A 25,617-nucleotide genomic window follows, 5' to 3' on the forward strand; every position below is an offset into this window, starting at 1 on the left:
GAACGCACTCACCCCATTGATCAGTGGGCCTACATTGCCTCTGGTGTTAGTTTTATCTGCCATGTATTTGAAGAAGCTCTTTCTGTTGCCCTTGACTCCTCTCCCAAGGTTTAATTCTCAGGAGGCCTTCGCTTTCCTAGTCACCTCCCTTCACCCTCTGACAACAGCCTGATATTGTTCCCCAGTGGCCAGCCCCTCCTGCCATGATCTGTAAACTCTCTTCAGAAGCCACCATGACCCTCCTTTTAAATTAACGGGCGTCTAAAAAGGTTTGAAGATAGATATCAACCCCATGCTGTGGCAAACACAGCCGAGCTTTATTTAGTGCTGCTGCCTCAGTCCATCCCTCGGGCGACACATCTGCCCTCATGATCATCAAAGAATCCACTCCAGCGACTGGACAACTTCACACCAACATCCGTAAATACCTTGAGAGAAGGAAAATCAACAAAAACAATAATCTAAAGTCCATTGGGCGGTTGATAAAACGCAAGGGTGATTTATAGACGGTCTTTGGCAAACGCCAAGGCCACCCTGGCATGGGGATAATCCATGAGTTTGTACATCAAAGAGCCCTAAACGCTGCAGCACGGTTCTCTTCCACCCCTCGGAGGGACTCGAGAGAAGACACAACGCTCAGATTTTCCTGAGCTGTTTATTTTGAATCATTTATTTACAGCAGCGCAGTAAAGGGAATATATAAAATAACATTTGAATAGGCAAAACACGAACGGCGTCATTAGGAAAGCATAATGGAGCTCCGATTACCAATTATAATAAAGTAATCTCTCAAGAAGCTTCACATTCATACTGCAGAAAAGGGGAAAAAAAAGATGACCTTAAAAATTCAGAAATACACTTGATTTTTCTCTGTTTTGGTGCTTGTTTTTTAGTCATTTATTTGATCGGCTTGTCTATCAGGAACGTGACTGCACCACTTTGCAGGGAAGTCAAAAGGCAAAGATAAGAATATCATTAAATGAGAGGGATTCATGCAAAGCAGCCTCTGCAGACAACCCAACCACACAGAGGCCTTGGCACACAACTCCGAGCACAGATGTTCCCTATTAAAACATCCCCGAGTTCCCTCAACGTTGAGTTTCAATTTCACTCCTCTCTCAAATTCCTATTTGATCCCAGTGAAGGGAAAAGTATCCAGCAAAAGAATGGAAATGAAAAGCCCCGAGTGCTCTGACACACTGAGACGCAAAGCAGCACAACATCGCTCCTGTTACGGGAGAGACCGAATTCCTTCAAAGGTGTGAAGTTGAAAAGCAAAAGATACATAAGGAAGCAGATTCGCTTCGCAGAACGCAGGGAAAATATAGTTTAAGCCCCATAGGCTCTGGGTAGAATTTGATGTAAAGCTGCAGCCCTTTAGTTGAACAGCAAACGCTTGCAGTTCTGCTTCGGGGGGAACATTAGTCCAGCAAGACTTAAATGATGAACATTTGCAAGATACTAAAGCTGTAGCATCATGATGAAAGGCTAGATACCAGCACTTCCTATCTGTCAAAAATAAGCTTATAAATTAATAAAATCAGCTTAATTTAATGTCATTTGATAATGGGTCTGGTTGGATTTAAAGCTACAATGCTAGAAACTTCAAAGCAACCCCTGCTGGAGCACAGGAACACAAAACTGACCTAAAATAGAAAGTCACCGCTCAGATTCCATTGTGAAAAGTGACCAGATGAGCCGAAGAATTAACGGTGACAGCTACACCGGACGCTCTGAAGGGCTCGTTAGGTTGCTGTTGGTGACACGGTGGAACTCGGGGGATGCAATGAGCGCTGCACCAAGCGGGAAAGGGCACAATTGCACTGCCAAATCACACCCAGCAATTGCAGAAAGAGCAGAGGGGCCGGGAGCTGCGCCAGACGCGGCCGAGGCGCCGCGCACCGGGACGGCCACCCGCAGCTCCAGCCAGCACCAAGCCCTCCGTCCTGTGGGAGCTGATGTTCGGTGCTCATCGCTCCTCGCTGGTCAAGACTGAAGGGCAGACGTAGGGACAGAGAAGCAGCAAAGTACAGGTTCAAAATGTACAAATCCATGGGCACTGATTACTTATTCATCATCATTATTATTATTATTATTATTATTATTATTACTACTTACTCCACTGATCTGGAATGTCAGTTCTTCCATCTGACTTTAGGATATCTGACCATTTATTGACCGACTCACTGAAACTTGCTCAGAATCTGTGCAAGTCTGACCACGGCGCCTTCAACGTCAGAGTTTTTAAGACTGGATTAAACTTGAGATTCAATATTTATTTGTTTTCCCGTTTTTCTTCTATTCAAAGGATCCCCTCGGGCACAAACCTGCAAAATACCCCCCAAGAAATGCAGCAGACAAACTTTCTTTCCTTTAAGCTTATTTAATGATATTTGAAACGCTTAAATTTTCTATTTCCCAGATCCTGAAAACAGATTTGTTTTTTTTTTTTTTTAAGTGACCAATATTTAATTCCAGAAACATACAACCTTATCAGCTAAGTCATAAAAGAGCTATTTTACAAACATACATCTGGATAATTAGAACAATAAAGTCTTTTTAGACATTCAAACATGATCAGTAAAAATACAGGATTATTAATAAAGATTTTGTGTATTTTTTTTTTTAAAGAATACTTCCAGATTTATTTCTTTCTTCTTCTCTTTAAAGTAAATCTCTGTTAAGAGTACATGATTGTATGTTGTACAAAGCAAATAAAATATCCTAGTATGAAGAGAGCTCCACAAGACTTAATTCAAAACCCAACAGCAGTGTTCTGGCTGCCGTTTCCCTTTTGCGGTACATCTGCTGCTCAGTTGGCACCTTTGGGGGACGGGGAGGGAATTAAGGGGCTTCTTTGGGGAGAAAACACCGCCAGACACCATCAAGCACTGAGATGATTATCAGTGTCACCTGCTGGAGCATCACCCCATCTTCTAGTGACAGGGACAGCGTCTGCGCGTCGAAAAACACTGGAAATTAAGGTACGGCGCTGTCTGAAAGCTGAGCTAAAGCATCTAGACTCTCCAGGCTGATGTTCTTCAGCCTTCATGCTGATCCCACCTATAGGATGTTAAAGAAATCTCCCTTCTCTACATACACACGCTCAAGAAACCAGAGCGATCAAGCACCACCTTCGAATTTGCTCCTCTGCGCTTCTATGGAAGGAAAATCCCCTTTCCAGGAAGGGCCTTCTTTGCTTTTCCCTGAACTAACAGCACACGTCACTTCTTGGAAAGATGGAACGAATGGTCGCTCTACTGCGTCTTTGCTCCCAAGAGAAGAAACTGTTGTCATCTTGTATTTGAGGAAAAAAACCCCACGACACATTGAGGAGAAGGAGCTGGGGCAAAAAAACAGAGAACACTGTGCGGTCTGAATAAGGGAACACACCACCCATCCATCCGCAGCCAGGGCAGGTCACAATTCTTCCTTACACCAATTGGAATTTGAAATAAGGGTCATTTTATGGCTTAAAGGTGAAACCAAAAATCAAGAGAGAATCCTGAACAGTGCATTTGAGTTGCAGCTCGAAGAGCTGAGACAAAAACCAACAGGACAATGCACAGTATGTTGTTTATATTGCCCATGCGACTGGGTTCGAATGGGTTGGTTTGCTTGAAAATTCCTTAAGACTCAGGAGACCGTTCACTCCACCCAGCGCAACGGTTTATCTGCCACAACGTTTGGGTGCTTCCCCTTCTCGAGAGGTGACAGGGACAGGGGATCACGGATGGGGGACAGTGGGGAAAATCCCACTGCGGAGGCAGAAACGTATGGATGACACGGCAACAGCCGTACTCTGCATTCCCAGCTTTTAACTATTGGAGATGGAACCGTGTAGTGGTGGATGGTGCTGATGCAAAGAAGCGCGAGGCAGGGGGGTGGATTGTGCCCCCACAGCCCATCCGAACAACCATTGCTGCTCACCACAAACCTTGAAATTCAACTCGGAGATAACCAGAGAACCAAGGGTTTTGTCTTCGGTTGCATTGACCCTCACAGGTCCCGTCTTCGCTGGTCTCCTGAAAAGCCCAACGAAGCTCTAGACCAGGAGCTGGTGGGGAGAAGAGGCTTTAAACACCACACCTGGCTATAGCCCTGTTCTCTTTCTGGCAGGATCGGGTAAAATACACATCAGCGTTTAGTTTTTGGAAGTCTAGATGTTTCTAAGCAAGGGTGGTAACTGTATGGGTGAGAAGGGGGATCCCACCCACTAATCTGGAAGTGCTCAGTTAATACTGACATAGTCATACAGGTGCAAGATGCAACAGGACGGGCCTTAGCGGGTCCAAAGGAAGAGGAAACAAAGGAAAACTTTGGCTTGTGTTGGCAGCGCTGGTGAAAAACAACAATACTGGTGCAATCGGCTCTTAAAACAAGACAAACTCCTCCTTACTCTATAAGGGCTCACGGCTCCGACTTCTCACACCGGGCCCGAAGCCATCCCTGCTCACGCTCTGTCCATCTTTGCATGAACTCATCGTTTGCGTATTTCTAATGGGAAGAATAAGACCTGTGGATTTGGTACATGAGTAAACAAAGGACAGATCTGATTTCTTGCCAGTAACTACAGAGAAAACCTTTTGTTTTGAAGGAGTACGATTGTTACGCTGACCGAAGATTCTCAGCGCTTCGCGACGTGGTGCAATCGATGCTACAGCAGTTGTGAGGCGTTGCTGGGACTCGCAGGTTTGGCACGTTGCTCACTTTGGGTTCAGCACACAGTTTAAAACTTGGGAAGAGGGTGCAAAAAAGACGGCCTTACACACTAGGAGTCGCATTCAGGATGCCTGTGATACCAGGGCAGCTCCAACAGCCCTATGGCAACAGGCAGTGCCTGTCCTAGGATCAACTTGCCTGTCCTAGTCCCAGCTTAGGCTGTCCAGGCTTAGCTCTGATAGTTACCACCCTGTTTCCTACACTGGAAGGAATTCCAACAGCGAACCCCACTAGAACAGGCCTAACGAAGCACTGGAGAGCTGGTTCAGCCCTGTTTTGCACATCTCTGTTTCAGTGAGAATATATTGGCACAAACCAGTTTAAAAGCAAAAAAAAAGACCCAAAAACCACCAGCTCCGCCCCCCAAAAAAGACCCCAAACCGTCAGCAAGACATACTTCCAGGTACTAAAACTTACTGGCCCTATAATCAGCAGTACCTGTGGCTAACTCGAATGGCAGCCCTTACTCATTCAGTAGTGAATCGGGGCAGATCCGCCCCGTGTCTTTGAAACACTTCTGGGTTTGCTTTTTTTCTTCTTCTTTTTTGCTCCAGAGAAGAGTTACAAAAGTGCTGCAGGTCCAAGTATTTTTATCACTTTACAAAGGAGACAATGATCAAAGCCAACAAAGTCAAGAAAAAACTTCTCCTCTCCCAGCCTGATCTTGTCAGCAAAGGAGACACGGAATGGGAGAGGGGAAAAGAAAAGTCGCCCATCTCAAGTGCCTGGCTGTTTAGTGCATGGAAAACTCTTGTGACGTGAACGGTTCCCACGCACGCGCTGAATACGGAGAGTTCCAGCCACACGTCATCCTAACACCTTCATAAGTAGCTCTTGGCAGTTTGATGCCAGCAGGGAGTGCAGAGTCCAGTGAAGCAAAGATGCACACAGCCCCACGTCCCCCTCGGCCCCACTGCGGGGTCGGGAGCAGGGGGTGCTATATGCACAGGGCTAGAACTGTCACTACCCAGTTATAATAGAACAACAACAAAAAAGGCAGATTAAAAAATTAAAATGTGCTTTTGATACATGGAATGAAGTCAAATAAATACATTGATTTTTTTTTTTCTTTTTTTAAATGTCTAAATACACTTTTATATCCTACACCCAAAGCTCTGTACATTTGGTTTGGTTTTTCTGTTCTGAGAAATGCATTTCTGGTAGCAAGGAGAGGAGCGGGATAGAACAGACTCCCTCACTGACAAGATAGTGCAGATGTCCCACAGGAGAAGCGCCCGTGCCCGCTCCGGCTCACGTCTGGATGGTCCAAACCCTCTTGTCTCAGAGTCCACAAGGAAGGCAGCGGGTGCTGTGTCCTGATACTCTTCATCCCATCTTCAGCCGCCTCTCCAAACGTGACTAGCTTTTGTCTGAAGAAGGAAAAATGGTGGTGAGAGAGGAGGAGATGCAACGAGAGACACATTCCCACCATTTCTGAACACTAGTACTAACAGAGAAGTGCGTTACGTGAGCCAGAGCACACCCATTTAACCTTAAGACCTTTGTTAGTAATTCCAGCAATTACATCTCTAGGATGCTTAAGGCCAACCTAAAGAGACCCACGGCAACCATTTCATACAGCAAAGACACCCCAGAGACAGAAAAGACAGATTAGAATCACTTTACAGATTCAACATCATCGCTTAGGGACTTCACATAATTCAGCCTTCTTTCAAAAAGAAGTTGTGCATCCTGCGTATCTTGGGCGGGCAGGGGTGAGCTTGCAAAGAACCATTTTGGAGGAGGGAACGATCTCCTCCGCGCACCAGTCTCAGCGGATTCAATTGACCTTTCCAGTCTCAGCCCTACGAGAGCTCCTGAAGGAGGTGAAACCCTCTGCGTGCGTGTGAAATGTTAGTAATTGACTTTGTGCTCTTTGCTGGCTGAAGCCCCGTGGGATACGCTACCGAGCCCGGGCGGGTACCTGAGTGCTCTCCCGTGGAGGCTGATCCAGCCAGCCCTTGGCGGCGGAGAATGGTGTAGTCCTCCTCCACCTCCTGGAAAACACAAACAACCCCAACTCAAGCGGCTCTTTATTTGCCAAGTCAACTTCCTACAGCAATTGCTCATCACATACAAGCAATAATTCTGAACACGGTGAGGCTGAAAGCCTCATTACTGGTCTACTGAGCTTAGCACCTTCGTTTCACGTTAGCAAACAGATTTGGTAAGTCTTTTCATGACAGGAATTCATATTGTTTAGGCCAGTGGTCCCTTCAAAACGTGACGGTTGCAGACTTGCGTGGGTTTCGTCCTGCCCCTCGGGAACCTCTCCAAGTTCAGGTTCAAGCAATACACGCAGTGGAACTACCTGCCTCTCGTAACCCACAACTCAACACAAGCAAAACTGCACTAAGTTTACGCTTCAAAAGCTGCCAGAGACGAGAGCCAAAGACAAAAAAAGAGCATGGCTGCCTTTCTTCCTGCTCCAAGTGATTTCCAACCTAAGGAATAAGATGCTGCAAACAGAAACACTATACCTTTAACTTTTCGAGGTCGTCCTCTATCTTCTGAATATACTGCATCACCTGCATCCGCGACTCTATGGAGAGGTGAGGTCTGGCTAGGAAGCAGCAGGACTCGTCCCCCGTGCCCATCGTGTCCTCGGCGAACGGGGAGCTCCCCCCGTCCGAGAGCGGCTGCTGCTGCGCAGAGTCCAAAGAGCCGCGGCCGCCCGCCGCGCAGCGCAGGACCAGCGCCGACACCTCCTCGTCGGTGGAGCTCTCCTGCACCGCGTCGTAGCCGTCGAGGATCAAATAATTTCCTGCCAAGAGAACGAACGGCTTTACTAACACCTCCAGCACCACAAAGAACCGCAGAGACGGTTTTGTGAAGGATAAGTGGCGAGAGGCCCATCTCCTGAGACGTTTCACGCCACGGAAGAAAAAGCATTTGTGAACGCTACGCAGAATGGTGATTGTATCAGACCAGACTAGTTTGGTTCTGAATTGGGCTCGGCTGGTTTTTGGGCTGCAGTTTGAGAATTACATGATGAAATGAGCTAATCACCCACCTTTCCGCTTCTGTAAAATCTGTGTTTCTATGATAATGCCTGCAAAACCTGCACTTACACTAATGGTACCCGACAATTCAGACTGCTGGATTTCTAACCTCCGCTAACTGACTCAGGTAGCTTTTAGATGGGCTGGCTTTAGAATTGAGCTTGCTGATGATACATTAAGAAGATAAAGCAATTATAGATAGAAATGCTTTCGCAACCTGCACCTACCAATAGGATTACATGAAATAATCCCTCTACGGTATTACAGCAAAGCGAGCATGTGAAGTCAGAACTGACTGGAACAGGTCAATCTAATTTTGATGTCCCTGCACAGCGTAAGGGGTTGACAAATAAATGAGATGCCTCGAATTGTTGGCTCAGTTTTAATAATTTAAAATGTCTCAGAAGTCCAAGAAAAGAAAAGTTATTTTCAATATGGAGCTGGAAGGCAGCATTCGGTCACAAACTGCCTCATTCACATTAATACAATCCAATTTTTAAATAAAAGTGTACTTACGGATAAGAGATTTCAAAACTAACAGTCACATAGAATCTACCTACTTGTAGCTACTTCTGCTACAACACGCATGTGAGATAAAGCTCAACTTGTGTGCTACATCTCACGCAGTGTCATCGTGTTGGCCGACGCTGCCAAATGTACCGTATAGTAATAATAACAGAAATAACAAAAATAATAAGCTCTGAAGAGCTTCAGACTGCGGTAAAGTTTCAGGAGAATTAACAGCGCAAAGTCTATTAACCCCACAGTATTTCAGCTTCTTTCATAAACCAGAATTCATCAGCTACGTGCTTGCACAGCCCTTTTCAGGGCTAAAACGACTGTGAAGGGCTGAAAGTGAACTTTAAATGTCCTATAATGTATAAGCAAGAGAGGAAAATGTACTGTGATTTTCTTTAGTATCTCCTATTTAAAACTGTCTCTAATATAGGGTCTGGCCAAACTATCACGCAAGGAATTAATGCAATCCGCCCACCTGAGATCCGTATTTGCACATCCTCTTCCTCCTTCCTTTCCATGAGTTCGCTTTCAGACGGGTTTTCATCGCTGTGAGCTTCTCGAGCGTCAAAGAAATGCTCCCCGCTCTCGTCGGCGCCCACGGCCTCCAGCTCGGCCGCCAGCCCCAGCGTCACGCTCATCCGGTCCATGGCCAGGCTGCCGCTCGAGCCGGGCTCTCCGGCTCCCAGCTGCACGGGATCCCCCGCAGCTGCTTCAGCTGAAGTCCGAAGGGCGTAAGTAGCTGTGGATTCGCCGATTCCTGCTCTGGGGAGCGTTCTGTCTGCGGAATTCTGGAATTCGCTTCCACTCTCCGTTTGGGCTTCTTGAGAAACAGTCCGGAATCTGGGAAAGCGCTGCCGGTCTCCAGGGGGGCCCTTCTCAGCAAAGCCAAGCTGCTGGACCAGCAGCTGTTTCAGCAAGCCCACTGGAAACAGAGAGAACATTCACCAGTGACCCCTAACAGCCATTCAATCAGAGTTCAAGGCCGCCCTCTCAAAAAGGGGATCTCAGCATCCAGCCTGCTCATCGCTCTCGGTAGGAAAAACATGGATTTATTTTTATCCAGAATCACAGAACCACAGAACACAGAGTGTCAGGGGTTGGAAGGGCCTTGGAAAGCTCATCCAGGTCAATCCCCCCATGGAGCAGGAACACCCAGATGAGGTTACACAGGAAGGTGTCCAGGCGGGTTGCAATGTCTGCACAGAAGGAGACTCCACAATCCCCCTGGGCAGCCTGGGCCAGGCTCTGCCACCCTCACCCCAACAAGTTTCTTCTCCTCTTTCAGTGGAACCTCCTGTGTTCCAGTTTGCACCCATTGCCCCTTGTCCTGTCTCTGGTTGTCACCAGAAGAGCCTGGCTCCATCCTCCTGACACTCCCCCTTTCCATCTTGATCCCCAGCAATGAGTCCCCGCTCAGTCTCCTCTTGTCCAGCTCCAGAGCCCCAGCTCCCTCAGCCTTTCCTCACACGGGAGATGCTCCACTCCCTCCAGCATCTTGGTGGCTGCGCTGGACTCTCTGCAGCAGTTCCCTGTCCTGCTGGAACTGAGGGGCCACAGCTGGACACAAGATTCCAGGTGTGGTCTCCCCAGGGCAGAGCAGAGGGGCAGGAGAACCTCTCTGACCTACTGACCACCCCCTTCTAACCCACCCCAGGTCCCATTGGCTTCCTGGCCACAAGGGCCCAGTGCTGGCTCATGGTCACCCTGCTGTCCCCAGGACCCCCAGGTCCCTTTCCCCTACGCTGCTCTCTAATAGGTCATTCCCCAGCTTATACTGGAACCTGGGGTTGTTCCTGCCCAGATTCAAGACTCTACACTTGCCCTTGTTCTATTGCATTAAATGTTTCCCCGCCCAGCTCTCCAGCCTGTCCAGGTCTCTGATGGCAGCACAGCTTCCAGTGTCAGCCACTCCTCCCAGCTTGGTGTCACCAGCAAACTTGCTGACAGTCACTCTATTCCCTCGTCCAAATCACTGATGAATATATTGAATAACAGCGGCCCCAGCACTGCCCCCTGAGGCTCTGCACTGGATACAGGATCAACTGACTCTGCCCATTGACCACGACTCTCTGGCTTCTTCCCTTCAGCCAGTTCGCAGTCACCTCACTCCCCGCTCATCCAGCCCGCACTCCCTCAGTTCAGCTGTGAGGATGCTGTGCAGACTGTGTCAATCCCTCACTCAAGTCAAGGGAGATCATGTTCACCGCTCTGCCATCATCCATCCATCTTGTTATGTCCCTAGGGTCTGAAGCCTTACTCCACACTTTACCTCGCGAATGAGAGCAAACGTGTCTGTACAAGTTCCATTTTGCTTCAGGAAAAACAGATAAATGATCTGCTGAAATTATCCAGCTGGAGCGCAGGTAAACGTCCAGGTTTTACCTGTGCCTCCAAGTGAACCAGAACCTACGGCCATAAGAGGGGATCCCCACCTAAGAAACCAGCATATTGGGAGTATTCCACTCAACCTTGAATCGACAGATCAAAAAAAATTAAAAAGACACATTTTCCCTAAAATTTCATGCAAATTTATGCTCATTTGAACTTCAACCCACATAATAATACCATCTTTACACATCCCAACTCAGATGATCTTGTCACCAGTCTCTGAAAACAAGTACCAGGAATTCAGAACTAGAAAAGGACTTTGGATCCTGCACGGAGAAGCAAAAATGGATCGAAGATCCACAGTAAACTATTAGATTGCTGAAAACGGTCATTATTGTAGAGAGAGATGGAAGAGGGAACTCAGGCCAAGGATACAAACGCTCTGCATTGACATAAAAGCCACTGACCCATAGAGAAGCAATCCTGACTGTTCCAAGTCCATTTCAGGTAGAGATATTTAGATTAATGATTTCATTCCGAGTCATATTTAGGAATTGCACTGCTGGATCTGACCAAGTGGTTTTCTAGAAACAATTCTACAGAATCATCTGTCCATCCAGAAAATTCCTTTTCAACAGTTTTAAGTGTTGGTCTAATTCCATTCAACCACCTCCCAAGCCCTCAAAATCTGAACCTAGACTTTGTCAAGCTCACACATATCCAAACTCGTTTGGGGTGCTTTACAAAAAAGAAAATGACACAAATTTTATTCTGCGATTCATGCGACCTCTCCTATTCTGCTCCGGTGCCGTGAAAATAAGTCCCCAGGTTGTGTTGTGTTTTAAAAACCTGCTGACTAGTAATGGCACAAAGTTCTGCAATATCATCTTGTCATCAAGGCATCTCATGGACAGTAACAATTCATTACCACCATCATTTTATATACGGGAAAAGCAATGAGATGCCTGGAGCCAAGGAAAGGACGGGTATACGAATTCACAACTTAGAACTCGCCGTCAGATCCGTTCTATTTAGTTCCGCTGTGATCTACAGCACAAACTGATACCCAGCAGAAACTGAGATTGTATTTTTGATTGAGATGAATGACTTGGGTCTGCAGATCACACCCCGCAGGTACTTACAGTTCCGTAACGCATCCAGCGCCCACTGCCCTTCCGGCACCGCCGAACCGGCGCCTGTGTGCTCGCAGCACGCAGAAGGATCTTTAAGCGTCAGGTCTGCTTGCTGCACTTTATCAAACTGTCCCTCTGACACGAGAAGACTTTCTGCCTTGGACTTGTCGGACACAATGGGTGAAGAAGACTGAGCGTTCAGCATTAAGGGAGGTTCAAGGCCCAAATCTTTGTCTAGTAAACAGAAAACATGCGTTCGAGTTCAACAACTGTGATGATAAACTGCAAAAAGTTCTGCTTCATGCAGAAACCTCCAAGCTACCAAAAGCTCTCCAAGCCACAAAGAACATATGGCTTGGGCTGTTTGCAAATCTACTGCCACCGTTCCCCTGGCCCACGGTTCTACCTGGACTTTGCAGGTTACTGGTGGGAATGTCGTGCTGCTCCTTGAGTTTCTGCTGCTCCTCCTCTTCACGCTCTTCCCTAAGGAGAGGAAAGAAGGAACATTTTCTTTTAGTCACATCTATCAGAATCACTGCACGAGTATCAGTGGCAATTTTGGGAAGAAAAACCAGCCCAACTCCAACTGCTTTTACTTACTCGCCAGGTCCTGATTGCGGTAATGGAATCACCCTCCTGGCGCTCCCCATTTTTACAGTCCCTGCCATCTGAGCTATAAGGTCCTGCCACCTGCAGCAGAAACATCAAATAAAACCATGCAAGACGTGAAGCATGTTTCTCTATTTAACACCTCTTAAATCCGGCTAATATTATACCACCCCACCAGGGTACTCTACAGCAGAAGGAAATGAGTGACAGGACCTTAGCAGGAGCTGTTTTATATATAAATATATATGAAAGCATTAAGTAACACTTCCCATATTACTGAAGAGTTTCATATATGACAGACTAGACCACTCAAAGAAGTCTGTGCCTTGCTTCTACTTTAGAAGAAAAGCGTTTGTACCAAAGATCAAGTGTTTCGCTAGGGAATCGAGTTCATGCATTGGGAGCTGTGATCAGAATCAGCCGCCAGAACTGTACGAAGTACTTACACGTTCTTCTCTGAAACGGTCTGTGCCACCAGTTCATAAATGTGAGCGCCGTTTTCTGACATGGAGATGACGAAGAAAGCTTTGTTATCTGCAGCAACACAGGGAGGGAAGGATTTAACCATTCCTAAAACTGAGCATAACCCCAACCCGAAGCAATGAAAGAAGAGTTCATGAGATAACCCTCCAACACTAGAATATACAAACATCCATCCTTTCTTACCCAGGAAATTTGTCTATTAGTCCTCAACGAAAAGAGCCATTACTGCCCAAACCATTCAGAAACAGATCAATTTCTCCTCTTTTCCCTCCTCATTATTTATAAAGTACCTTTCATCTAATATAATCAGAGTACTTTAATTTAGAAGTCTATTTAAAACTCGAGGCATGCCTATTACTGATGCAAAGAAGTTAAACAGCTCATACATACAAAGATGTTGGACAACTAAGAATTAAGCCTACGCATCTTTCCGTGTTCTGCTCTGGGAACTCTAGACAAAAATATGTATCCTCTACTCTTCATTTTTGGCCTCTTGCTTTCTCGAGGGGTTACACTGACCTGTTGCCACCTGGCGAACCAGAACGGTGTTCAATTTGATGATAGGGCTGAAGGTGTGTTTACTGTCCGCTGTCGACGCCAAGATCTTACTGTGACACTTCAGGACCAGTTTATCGTCTTGTTTCTGCAGCAGCACCAGAATGTCCTCCAGCAGCAGAGTGTAGAGATCTGCAGAGTGCAAAAGAGCTCCGAATGAGTTAAAGACGCGTAGTTTTATATCACACCCCTGCAGAAAGAGAAAAGCTGCATTTTTTGATTACTCATGCAGAGGCAGTAATCAGTGCTGTGCCATTCTAGGCAAAGCTTGCACATCTTCCTCATCAGAACTACGGCAGAAAGCTACAGATGGAATTGGATCATCTCATGACTGACTGCTGTGTCCCTGCGTGGCCTTAATGACACTCCAGCGCATTTCAGAATTGACAAGAATAATTTAATCAGCTCGGAGAAGCACACAGGCATTATTATAGGTGGGAATAATCATCACCAGAAAGTGCAGAGATGCTTTCTCTTTCCTCCTCGGCAAACACAAACCCAACTTCAAGTCAGATGGAACAGGACTCACCAATGGTTTTGTCACGATTAACCTTCCACGTCAGAGGTCCTTCGTGAAGCATTTTTCTCTTGGTTAGATCCAGGTTCTGTCACCGGGGGAGAGAAAAAAAGCAGTGCTATGAAATTTCTGTGGTAACAGTAAGGTAATGGTAAGGTAATGGTAAGGTAGCGGTAAGGTAATGGTAAGGTAATGGTAAAGCATGGGAATGTCGGAGGGAAGTCTACGATAGGCACTGTGGTTTGGAGATGAGCAGCTAAATCCAGCCTGGAAAAAGAACCATGGAGCAGGAGTCGGGTATCCTTGTAAACCCAAATCATGTGAGAGGTGTTTGCTATCACTCTTCACTGCTCTTTTGGAGATGTTTGGGCTCAGTGGGTAGAAAACTGCCCTAAGTCAAACTACTAAGGCACCAGGACGTCATCTGATGTCTACGAGTTGTTTCCAATATCTGTTTAAAGTTTGCAGTTCTAGCGTTACAACTGGTTAATGCTTCAGCACTCGATTTGCAAGTCAAGTGTGCCCACAAATGATATACTGATGCACAAATCATCCCAGTGATCTCGTGGACTTTAGAATGTCAATGGATTCTTCAGTCATTCCAGTGCTTGTGACATTTAGATCCGCAGGCACTTGAAGTGACAGTTTTCACAAGTCATTCCTTCCAAGTCTCAGAGTCTACAATCAACGACAGCGAGATTTCATAACCGCCAGTAAATTCCCCATTTCGTAACCAAACGCTTGCCAGCTTATTTGTGAAGGGATACAGGACATAGTTTTATAGAAAAGTCTTCATGTAATTCTTTTTTCTTAGATCCACATTCACTTTGGGGAAGCCAGGGCACTGATACAGCAAGTAACCAGCTTCACCACCTAACTGCACGAACTCAGAGTGGCCATGAAACACAGTATTTTAGCACTGTATTAAGACTTAGTTTGCTACACTTGTTTATCCTCTATACAAACCAGCCTGTGGACAAGCTCTTCCTTTGAAACCAACTGCACTGCTACCCTGGCCTTCCCAGTTCCAACAGCACAACCAAGACAAGCAATCATCTGAGATAAATATCCATAATAAGACTTAACATCCATCAGGTGTCACTTATGTGACACAGTACATTAGCTTGCAGACCATTAAGATTTGTTTTACAAGCCTCAGCAACGCTGTGATGTGCAGAATTAAGTTGTTTCATCCACAGAGATCTAAGGTAGCAGAACTCAAATTTCTGAGACTAATCGTTCTAATTGAGGAAGTTGACGAGGCCTCTACAGACGGCTGAGAGCAGCCGCACAGTCACAGGCCCTGGTTGTGGTGGGGATTTGAACTTCCCTGATGGTTGTTGGAAGGGCTGCTCGGCGGCCACAGTCCAGGAGGTTCCTCCAGCGCCTTGACAAGAACTTTGTGATGCAAAGGGTGGAGGAGCTGACAAGGAGAGGTGCCCTGCTGGATCTCCTCCTCACTGGCAAGGAGGGGCTGGTTGAAGCGGTAAAGGTCGAGGGCTGCCTTGGTTGCAGTGACCACGAGATGGTGGAGTTCAGGATCTCGTGTGGCAGGGGCAGAATAGCAAGCAGAATTGCAACCTTGGATTTCAGCAGGGCAAACTTTGGCCTTTTCAGGCAATTGCTGGGGGAAATCCCATGGGCAAGGCTGCTTGAAGGTAAAGGGGCCCAAGATAGTTGGTTATTGTTCAGGGACTGTTTCTACTGGGCACAAGATCAGAGCATCCCGACACGTAGGAAGTCAAGGAAGGAGCAGGAGACCTGCGTGGTTAAACAGGGAACTGCTGGGTGTGCTCAAGTGGAAGAGGAGAGTTTATAGATCTTGGAAGGAGGGGCTGGCCACTTGGGAAGAATATCAGGCTGTTGTCAGAGGGTGTAGGGAGGCAACTAGGAAAGCTGAGGCCTCCTTAGAATTAAACCTGGCGAGAGGGGTCAAGGACAACAGGAAGAGCTTCTTCCAACATGTGGCAGATAAAACTAGCAGCAGTGGCAATGCAGGCCCACTGATGAATGGGGTGGGTGCCCTGGTGACAGAAGATACAGAGAAGGCAGAGTTACTGAATGCTTCTTTGTCTCTGTCTGCTCTGCCGGAGGCTGTCCTGAGGAGCCCCGTACCGCTGAGGGCCCAGAGGAAGGCAGGACAATGGAGGAGTTTGCCTGGGTTGACGACGACTGGGTTAGGGAGCACTTAGGCAATCTGGACACCCATAAATCCATGGGTCCGGATGGGATGCACCCGTGGGTGCTGAGGGAGCTGGCTGAGGTCACTGCTGGACCGCTCTCCATCATCTTTGCCAAGTCTTGGGAAACGGGAGAGGTGCCTGAGGACTGGAGGAAAGCAAATGTCACTCCAGTCTTCAAAGAGGGCAGGAAGGAGGACCCGAGGAACTCTAGACCGATCAGCCTCATCTCCATCCCTGGGAATCTGATGGAACGACTTCTCCTTGGTGCCATCTCAAGGCGCATCAGGGATAAGAGGGTCACTAGGGGCAGTCAACATGGCTTCACCAAGGGGAAGTCGTGCTTGACCAACCTCATTGGCTTTGATGAGGACATAACAAGACGGATGGATGATGGCAGAGCGGTGGACGTGATCCACCTTGACTTGAGTGAGGCATTTGACACAGTCTGCACAGCATCCTCACAGCTGAACTGAGGGAGTGCGGGCTGGATGAGCGGGGAGTGAGGTGACTGCGAACTGGCTGAAGGGAAGAAGCCAGAGAGTTGTGGGCAATGGGCAGAGTCAGTTGATCCTGTATCCAGTGCAGAGCCTCAGGGGGCAGTGCTGGGGCCGCTGTTATTCAATATATTCATCAGTGATTTGGACAAAGGAAGTTGTGGAGTCTCCTTCTCTGCAGACATTCCAACCCGCCTGGACACCTTCCTGTGTAACCTCATCTGGGTGTTCCTGCTCCATGGGGGGATTGCACTGGATGAGCTTTCCAGGGCCCTTCAACCCCTGAGACACTGGGATTCTGTGTAATTTTTGTACAGAATTATTTCGCTCCAAAGACTATTATACATCAGACGGGTGTAGCAGAAAGAGCCACAAACTGAACAACAGGGTTACAAGCACAATTTACATAGAGATTGTTTGAATGTCACTCACTCTGAACTCGTCCATCATGGGATCCTCAGACTGCTTCAAGTAGGACAGGTCAAGACGACGCTGATAGTCTTCCAAATGCTGCAGAAAATGTAATGAAATGGTCGCTTTGGTTAACAAAACTCAGTAGCAGAGTGCAGACAGTCACTAATGCTTCCACATCCCAAAGACCTGAGATTCCTCCTCTCTCTGGAATAACTGTGCCACAAAACATCTTCAAACACAATAAAAAGTCACCAGGACAGAGACTCCATGTGTCTTAAGCAGCTTGTTGCCCTTCAACTCTCTGCTCCTCACTCTGTTCATCTCCTACCTGCTTGTTCTCGGACTCTTTGACCGCCTGGTTCACGTGGTTGAGGATCTGACGACAATGATCTGCTGCTTTCTTCACCTTCTCTTTCTCCTCGGGCAGTTCTGCAAGATAAAAAGGAAATGCAATAATGCTCTCCAAGAAAGGGTGAAAAAGTCAGAAATGTGGCGTGGTTTGCTAGCCTCACATTTGAGAAAGAGAACTTAAAGTTACAGAATAACCCATCAACAAAAGCACTGCATTTCAAAGGGGACACGACAAAAACAGATTAGTGACAGGAGAGAATTCATTCTGCCCTGCACAAGACACCAGCCTCTGATGACCACTGTGCACAGCACTTGTTAAACGCTCATTTTTGAGGGGCTTGTGACAACGATTCCCCCACAAACATCCATTTAAGAAGTATTCTGCGATATCTAAGGAGTTTACTAAGATTCCACCAAGAATCCTTCTGTGCAGACATTCCAACCCGCCTGGACACCTTCCTGTGTAACCTCATCTGGGTGTTCCTGCTCCATGGGGGGATTGACCTGGATGAGCTTTCCTTGTCCCTTCAACCCCTGACATCCTGGGGTTCTGTGATTCTCTGTGAAAATGTTCTGAGGTGCTTTAGAGATTCAGAGGGGGAAGGAAGGCTGCATTACAATTCTGTTAGTGTTATGTTTAAAGAAGCATTTCTTTCCAAGTTCAAGCTCCTTCAAACTCTTGGTTGACATTATATTGATAACATCCAAGATTTTTAGACCCAACTTGGTTTGGAACAGACTTCAGGGTGTGGGTCAGATTGCACTCTGAGCAGACGTTTTTCTCAGATACTGTGAATTTTGAAGAAGCAGGATTGACTAAAATGAAGAAAAAACCCACAAACACCCTTGGTCAATAACAAGAAAACCTTGACCTTAAAAATAAAGACCCATTTGCTCTGTGTTATCTGCTTTTTGTCCTGTTGTTGAAGAAACACGTTGATTTGCCATAAGCCTTACCACTATATGTTTTTTACTTAGATTCTATAATACTCTCCTATTTTCCTTCCTTGCCTTATGTCTTCCAAGCTTGTTTAGGCATAATTTGACAGGTTTTACATTAGGTTCTTCATTCTTCACATTTTTTTATTAGTAATGGACGTTTAGGGATTTCTCTTATAGAAGATCTTATTCTTTTTCTCTCTCCAATGCATCTACATAGAAATTGCAATTCACTTGAATGTGTCTTCTTGTAATAGTTCGATTTAGCTATCTTAATGTCCTGAATTCAAGGAAAAGAAACCATTTATCAGATTGCAGTTATTATTTAAACAAACAGAATATCATCTTTAGTGATTGAATTCTTTGCACTTATCTCCTTCTTCGAGACTGTAACTATTGTATAAGAGTACATGATAATGTCAATTAGAAATAGGAGGGTGCAGAGAAATTATTTGCTTCACTTCCATTCGTTTGTCATAATCATTAAAAACCATTAACAGCAGTAATGGTGTAAAATGAACAAACGGGTTGGGAACTGGAGGTGGAGGAGGGACAGTCTGCAATTCCTGGCTTCCTTCTTCATAAACTAATAGCAAATCAAGATGTTTTGCTAGTAACTTCCACAAGTGGTTTGGTTTATCTGCAAAGCATCCCCTCCTCTAAATTTTAAGACTACACTTAAATTATTATATTGCACTCTATGCTTACTACAACCCAAAGCAAACTGTCAGTCACTTATTTCACATTCAATGTCCTTTTTTTTTTTTCCTAAGCAGGAAAATGAATTTAATCTAAAAACAAAGACTGGATGTTTTTATTTTATGTTATTATTTTTAACTATTATTGATTGCTTAGGTTTTAGTTTATTTTCCTGTGTGCAGGCAGCAGCGAGGTCACAAAAAAAACAGATAGCGACCCACAAAACTGAACTGCTCTTCAACATATGCTACGAAATCACATTTCCCTAGAAAACCTCCTTTACCTGTGTACTTCGCAATGTTATCCAGCAGAAGGGGGTACTTAGTCAACCTCTGCATCTCTGTCGGAATTATATCCTTCAGCTGCAGCCGGCGACACAGCGGATTGCTCTCAGCATCCTAAAATTAAACAGCACAATAACTACATTTGTCATTTTTATTAAGACTATAATTGTATGCAACATCTATTTATCACATAAACATCTATGGCTTCACTTTCCAGTAATTAAATACAAGATAAGAAATGCCAAGATCTATCATTCAGACAACACTGGGCATAAAAGCGGCAGCTCCATCCCATCGTTCTTATGGAGGGAATAGTAACTGTCAGCAAGTTTGCTGGTGACACCAAACTGGGAGGAGTGGGTGACACTGGAAGCTGTGCTGCCATCAGAGACCTGGACAGGCTGGAGAGCTGGGCGGGGAAAAATCCAAGGTCATTCCCCAACTTACACTGGAACCTGGGGTTGTTCCTGCCCGGATTCAAGACTCTACACTTGCCCTTGTTCTATTTCATTCAATGTTTCCCCGCCCAGCTCTCCAGCCTGTCCAGGTCTCTGATGGCAGCACAGCTTCCAGTGTCACCCACTCCTCCCAGCTTGGTGTCACCAGCAAACTTGCTGACAGTCACTCTGTTCCCTCGTCCAAATCACTGATGAATATATTGAATAACAGCGGCCCCAGCACTGCCCCCTGAGGCTCTGCACTGGATACAGGATCAACTGACTCTGCCCATTGACCACGACTCTCTGGCTTCTTCCCTCCAGCCAGTTCGCAGTCACCTCACTCCCCGCTCATCCAGCCCGCACTCCCTCAGTTCAGCTGTGAGGATGCTGTGCAGACTGTGTCAAATGCCTCACTCAAGTCAAGGTGGATCACGTCCACCGCTCTGCCATCATCCATCCGTCTTGTTATGTCCTCATCAAAGCCAATGAGGTTGGTCAAGCACGACTTCCCCTTGGTGAAGCCATGTTGACTGCCCCTAGTGACCCTCTTATCCCTGATGCGCCTTGAGATGGCACCAAGGAGAAGTCGTTCCATCAGTTTCCCATGGATGGAGGTGAGGCTGACCGGTCTGTAGTCACCCGGGTCCTCCTTCCTGCCCTCTTTGCAGACTGGAGTGACATTTGCTTTCCTCCAGTCCTCAGGCACCTCTCCTGTTGCCCAAGACTTGGCATAGATGATGGAGAGCGGTCCAGCAGTGACCTCAGCCAGCTCCCTCAGCACCCGCGGGTGCATCCCATCCGGACCCATGGATTTATGGGTGTCCAGATTGCCTAAGTGCTCCCTAACCCAGTCCTCGTCAACCCAGGCAAACTCCTCCATTGTCCTGCCTTCCTCTGGGGCCTCAGTGGTACGGGGCTCCTTCTCTGTCTCCTGCTCACGGCACGCATCAAAATCGTACGATTATAAGCAGTGTTCCCCACAGAAGTGCTCAGCCTTGGGAAACAGGCACCTCAAATGAGACGCCATCTCCTCCTGGGACAGCGTGTGCTTTCCTGCATTCTATCAGGACATTTTAGGCTCCCCAGAATTGAAGGCTCCTCCCTCTAGAAATGATTACCAGAGATAATTACAGTATTGGAAATGATCCCAATCTGAACACATGATGTCATGAGTTATAACAACTTTACCTACAACCATTCATTACGCTACGCTGGTCATCAGCCACATCCTCATGTAACTTAAACCCTTGCATAAAATTCACCTGCACAAAAGTCTGGAATCGAGAGTCCTTCTTCTGGCGCGACTTGATGACCTCTAGAGCAAAGGGCTGGTTACTGCAGAAAGTGGCAGTTGCATGTTTCAGCTTTTCCTCTGCTGGTCCACTAAACTGTGCCAGAAAGCCAAGAAAATCAAAGTTAGACTCGAGTCCAGCAGCAGCCACTTCACTTCTTCATCTCCAGAAAAAACTGCACTCAGGTGAACGACAAGGCATTATTTACCAGACAAAGCCAAGACCAAAGTCACCTTGTTTCTCAGGGACGCCCATGCTTAAACACCAGAATATAACACAAGGTGTTATTTCCTAAACAAAACTATGACAAAAACACAGCATGGGGAAACAACAGCTTTGAGAAGGGCTGAGAAATGTCCTGTGGGTGACAGACGGTTCATCTCTTACTGCGACTCTTCCCGTTCCTGCTACCCAGCCTGAAAATACTCTGCAGAATGAGATCCTGCAGCTTTTTGGTTTAGTCACTTGGCCAGAACGCTACAAAAGGGCATGTAACTATTAGCTTAAGGCCTAGCTTGCTCTAGTATTTTCTTGCTTTTCCATAACACACAGGAGAACTGAAAGGTTGGGGCGTTCCTCTACCAGCCACATCTGCTCTGCACTTTCTTCCATCTTTTCTCAAATACTAGACAGTGCCCTAGAAAGCAAACACCACACGAAGAGCTGGAAGGAAGAAGCAGATCAGTCTTCAATCCTAAATGAAGCAGCGGTTTACAAACACAACCAAGCCGGGAGATTCCTGAGAGAGAATTGACCTTTTTTAAAGAATCTCCATCACTCCTGCTCCCGACATTTGGATCTCGGATGGAAACCTCCACCAGCGCTGTGAATTTGAAAGGGTTCAGCTATGGAAATTCTAGCATCGGAAAACAGGGTTTGTAACCAGCTTTTAACTGAACCACAGGCAACACAAGACACATATATTTCAGTGTTACTGAAATAAATTGTGCTGTTACGTTTTTCAAAATCCTGCTCTCATCTTTATGTCTCCAGTACCACCTTTCTACTCTTCGATTCTGTGATTCTGTGATCTAGTAAACGGACTAGAGTTGGACCAAGGGTTGGACTCGATGATCTCTGAGGTCTTTTCCAACCCAGTCAATTCTGTGATTCTGTGATACCCATGCATAAGGAGATCATTTTTCCTTCCGTAAATTACTGTTATCTCTAGTCAAATGGGAATTCCATGAGTTCCTCCTGCTTTCCTCCAACCCTCATTCTCTGCCCCTGCGTTAGCTCCATACAAGTTTAAGATTTGGTTCCTATTAGCTAGAAGTTATTAATACCTTTGCTAGGCTCTGGCTCTGTCATTCTATGAAACATTATTTTCAGGTAAAAGAAAGCAAAAAAGGATTTTACCCAGGAAAGCAAGTCTTCCCCAATTTGGCCAATAACAGAAGTCTCGTTCCTTTTGCGGACGGCTTTCATCTGATCGTTCAACGCAACTTTACAAACAAAAAAAAGATAAAATAATGCCAGGAAAAGGCAAGATTTGCAATAATTTCAATTTAAAAAATGAGAAGTGTCCAGCAAGATAATAAATTCAGAGTATCTAAGAGAATGTTATATCATTCCTTCGCACTTCTCTCTCACCTGTCTCCAAGTGTCCCCTGAGAACCTTTCCAGTCTTACCCTCGCTGAGGCTCAACACCGTTGCCCTTTTAACAACATAACAATGTAGAACACACTTTGAGCCACCCGTGTAAAATCACTCAGTGGCAGAGCTGAAATCCTGATTCTGAACAGCCCTTTCTCTACACAATTAGGAAGGGCCGCCCTCCAAAACCACCCGCAAAGCGTCAACCCTTTCAGATTTGTTTTCATATCTCTTCAACAGCAGTTGTAACATTTTGAGCGTTGACCCATAGAGACCGTTCACCAAAGCATCGCTCCTTTTATCAAAGCACGAGTCTGTGTGCACGGATAAGGAAAAGCAAGTATCTTAAACACCAGACACATTATCAAAATAGCTTTGTGAATCAAAATGGCAAAAACAGCGTGCGAAAGGAAGAAGGGCCGTAGTATTCTTTTTATCTGAAGTTATGAGGTTGCCTGTTGTCTCAGGGTCACTTGCTTAAATTTTTCACCTATTTCTATCCAGAATGGAGACTACGAAGCTGAAAGGCCCTTCGGCTGCTCTTACCATGGAGCCCCAGGATGTCCTCCAGGTTGGAGAAGATTTTCCGCTTGTCGCTGGAGCTCAGGATGCCTTCCCGGGTGACGCGCTGGTAGAACACGTTGTGCAGAACCTTCAGCGTGCGGACATGAGCTCTCTCGGTGTAAAACAGCTCTGAAGAGAGAGGAAAGCTGGCTTGTAACCACCCGCTTAAAGACGTGTGGCAACGCGCATCCAAACGGGAAGCAAACAGATGTCAGAAATATGAACTTAGACAAGTCTCCCTCACCCTTGCTGGCCCATATTCCAGCTTGCTCTGCAATATTTCCATGTTTGAAAGAACATGACTCATAATTTCCCCCATCCAGCCACACAGAGCGTTCCGCGGGATTGCAAACCCAAAATTGAGATGAAACTCTGAAGTTTAGTGGTAGCTTTCTATTTGCATCAAGTGATTTTGAATGGTCTAGGCAGCTCGTCTTGCTTGCTTTTATTGCACTGATATTGCAAACTGGCCCTTCAGTGTTAAACCACTTAATATTGTTTATTTCTTCTCTAATAACTGGATCGGTGTCACCTCAGGATACATTTCAGCAACAAGTTCCACACGCATCAACAGTGCAAACTGTTCAGTAATAGATGGTGACGACTTTGAGCAAATCGGTTTTAAATTTTAAGAACTTCAGAGCTCTCGAGGACAGGTTTGAACTTTGTGAGCCAGGGAAAAGCATCCATCTCACCATTAATCACTTCTTGGCGCTTGATTTCGTAGGGTTTCAGCCCCATCAGCACTTCCCGGCTCACGAGCTGCTGCCAGTTGGGAGGGTCCGTGTCCATGTCAAAATCATACAGCTCATCTTCGCTTTGCACATCTGCGAAACCAACACTGTCCATCCTACCATGAAAAAACACGTCAGACACTTCCCATCTTAGGCATGGATGTAAGGAGGAAAGGAGAAAAATCTAAGTATATATATATGTGGCAGAATGCAAACCCTCCTCTCTCCCCTCCCTCCTTCGCTATGGAAGGAGCAGACACGTCTCCTCTCTCTGCTGTTTGAGGCCACCAGCTCCTTTTGTTTGGCCCCAGAGCCCCAGGCCGGGGCCGTCAGGAGAAGGCAGCGCCGAGCACCTGGAGCCACTGGGCGCCCACGGCCAGTGTGGGGGTGTTTGGAGGTTCAGGGGCACCCACAGCCAGTGGGGGGTGCAGAGAAGCTTCTGGAATGCCCACAGTCAGATCTGATCAGGCTATAAAAAGGGGATTCTCGTCAAGACTCGGCCTCTTGTGCAGATCCCTTGGAGCACGAGCGAGACGCTGCAGCCGAGAGCCCCCCCGGACGGAGACTGCGCTTGCCGTGCTGCCACGGGTGGGAGTAAAATTAACCCTCGCAGGACTCCGAGTGTATCTACTTTCCGTGCACATTTTAACGTGTATTTATACTTTCCGTGCACATTTGCACGCGCACTTTCCGTGCTCAATACGAGCACGTGTATCAACTATTTCCTCGCGTAACCGCGGGTGTATTTTCCTCCCGTGCTTCCACATAAGCACGTGTAATATTCCGTGCACATTTGCATCTATATTTTTCCTCACAGGATTGCGAGTGTGTTACAAATTAACCCTCGCAGGATTGCGAGTGTACACTTTCCGTACTCAATACAAGTACTTGTAGCCCTTTAAAACAACCCCACCCGTGTTCAGGCGAGCGTGGACTCTTCCCGGACTCAGGGCGGCTCCGGCATTGTTCTGGTGAAGCCACGTGCACGCACTCTGTGCACCGCCTGTTGTAATAGTTGCTACCCCTTAATAATTTTCCTCAACTGATATCCAAACCTGTATTCAAGTCACTTTTGCAGTGCTAAAACCCTGTTTCTCATTGGTTTAATAAAAGTTGTTTTGGAGCCTGCTGTCCCTTAAACGAATCTCGGGAAACGAATATCGGTTGGAGAGCATTATGAATGTGCTCTCCATGACAGCTGGAGGCTGTTAGATGTCTGAACCTATAGGCGCATTTTCTAATTTTGTCCTTTACAGAACAAGTAAGAGCAAATATCTGTTGTTGCAGTATTTCCATAACCCTCCTTTTAATGACAAAGAGAAAATAATTTGCTTGAAGTCAAATATCGAGTAAGTGAAAGGCCAGGTTACAATTTCTTCCCTCCATCTACCTGCAGATACAGAGCTGACAGCAATACACAGATTTAAAAAGAAAACGTGGAAATCTCAATTCCCTACCCCATCCATTCAAATCAGCAGATACAACCATCACTGTACTTCACTCATAGATCAAAGGGCTTATCTGCATATGATTCACTCCACCTGTCCTATAGACAGATGCCAGCGTCTCATTTCATTTATGCGTTATTTAAACAAAGGAAAGATTGGGCAGACAGAACAACGAACACGACTGCCTTCTACTTCATAACCTATTAAAATCTCAACAAATTCAGTGTATACAAGCGTACTCACTTGCGGAAAGGCTTTGGTGTTCCCATGTCAACCATTCTGCAAAGAACGAAAGAAATTATTAGGGAAG

General features: G+C 46.3%; 1 protein-coding gene across 2 annotated transcripts in view; it reads right to left on the minus strand.

Moving 5' to 3' along the window:
• Positions 1 to 2,363: 2,363 nt before the first annotated feature.
• Positions 2,364 to 25,617, minus strand: part of ARHGEF12 (Rho guanine nucleotide exchange factor 12) — a 68,740-nt gene continuing 45,486 nt past the window's right edge. For both annotated transcript variants that reach the window (XM_082070248.1, XM_082070247.1), the window contains 18 exons: positions 25,551 to 25,586; positions 23,821 to 23,975; positions 23,108 to 23,254; positions 22,324 to 22,409; positions 20,935 to 21,060; positions 19,232 to 19,346; positions 17,288 to 17,388; positions 16,978 to 17,055; positions 13,881 to 13,956; positions 13,316 to 13,483; positions 12,760 to 12,847; positions 12,305 to 12,394; positions 12,111 to 12,187; positions 11,714 to 11,938; positions 8,719 to 9,165; positions 7,203 to 7,486; positions 6,647 to 6,719; positions 2,364 to 6,092 (listed from right to left, as the gene is read on the minus strand). In XM_082070248.1, coding sequence (XP_081926374.1) covers positions 6,082 to 6,092; positions 6,647 to 6,719; positions 7,203 to 7,486; positions 8,719 to 9,165; positions 11,714 to 11,938; positions 12,111 to 12,187; positions 12,305 to 12,394; positions 12,760 to 12,847; positions 13,316 to 13,483; positions 13,881 to 13,956; positions 16,978 to 17,055; positions 17,288 to 17,388; positions 19,232 to 19,346; positions 20,935 to 21,060; positions 22,324 to 22,409; positions 23,108 to 23,254; positions 23,821 to 23,975; positions 25,551 to 25,586 — 2,383 coding nt within the window. In that variant the 3' untranslated portion in view covers positions 2,364 to 6,081. The remainder of the gene's footprint in view (positions 6,093 to 6,646; positions 6,720 to 7,202; positions 7,487 to 8,718; positions 9,166 to 11,713; positions 11,939 to 12,110; positions 12,188 to 12,304; positions 12,395 to 12,759; positions 12,848 to 13,315; positions 13,484 to 13,880; positions 13,957 to 16,977; positions 17,056 to 17,287; positions 17,389 to 19,231; positions 19,347 to 20,934; positions 21,061 to 22,323; positions 22,410 to 23,107; positions 23,255 to 23,820; positions 23,976 to 25,550; positions 25,587 to 25,617) is intronic.

This window comes from Streptopelia decaocto, assembly GCF_964273445.1.
Source record: "Streptopelia decaocto genome assembly, chromosome: 21".
Taxonomy (NCBI): domain Eukaryota; kingdom Metazoa; phylum Chordata; class Aves; order Columbiformes; family Columbidae; genus Streptopelia; species Streptopelia decaocto.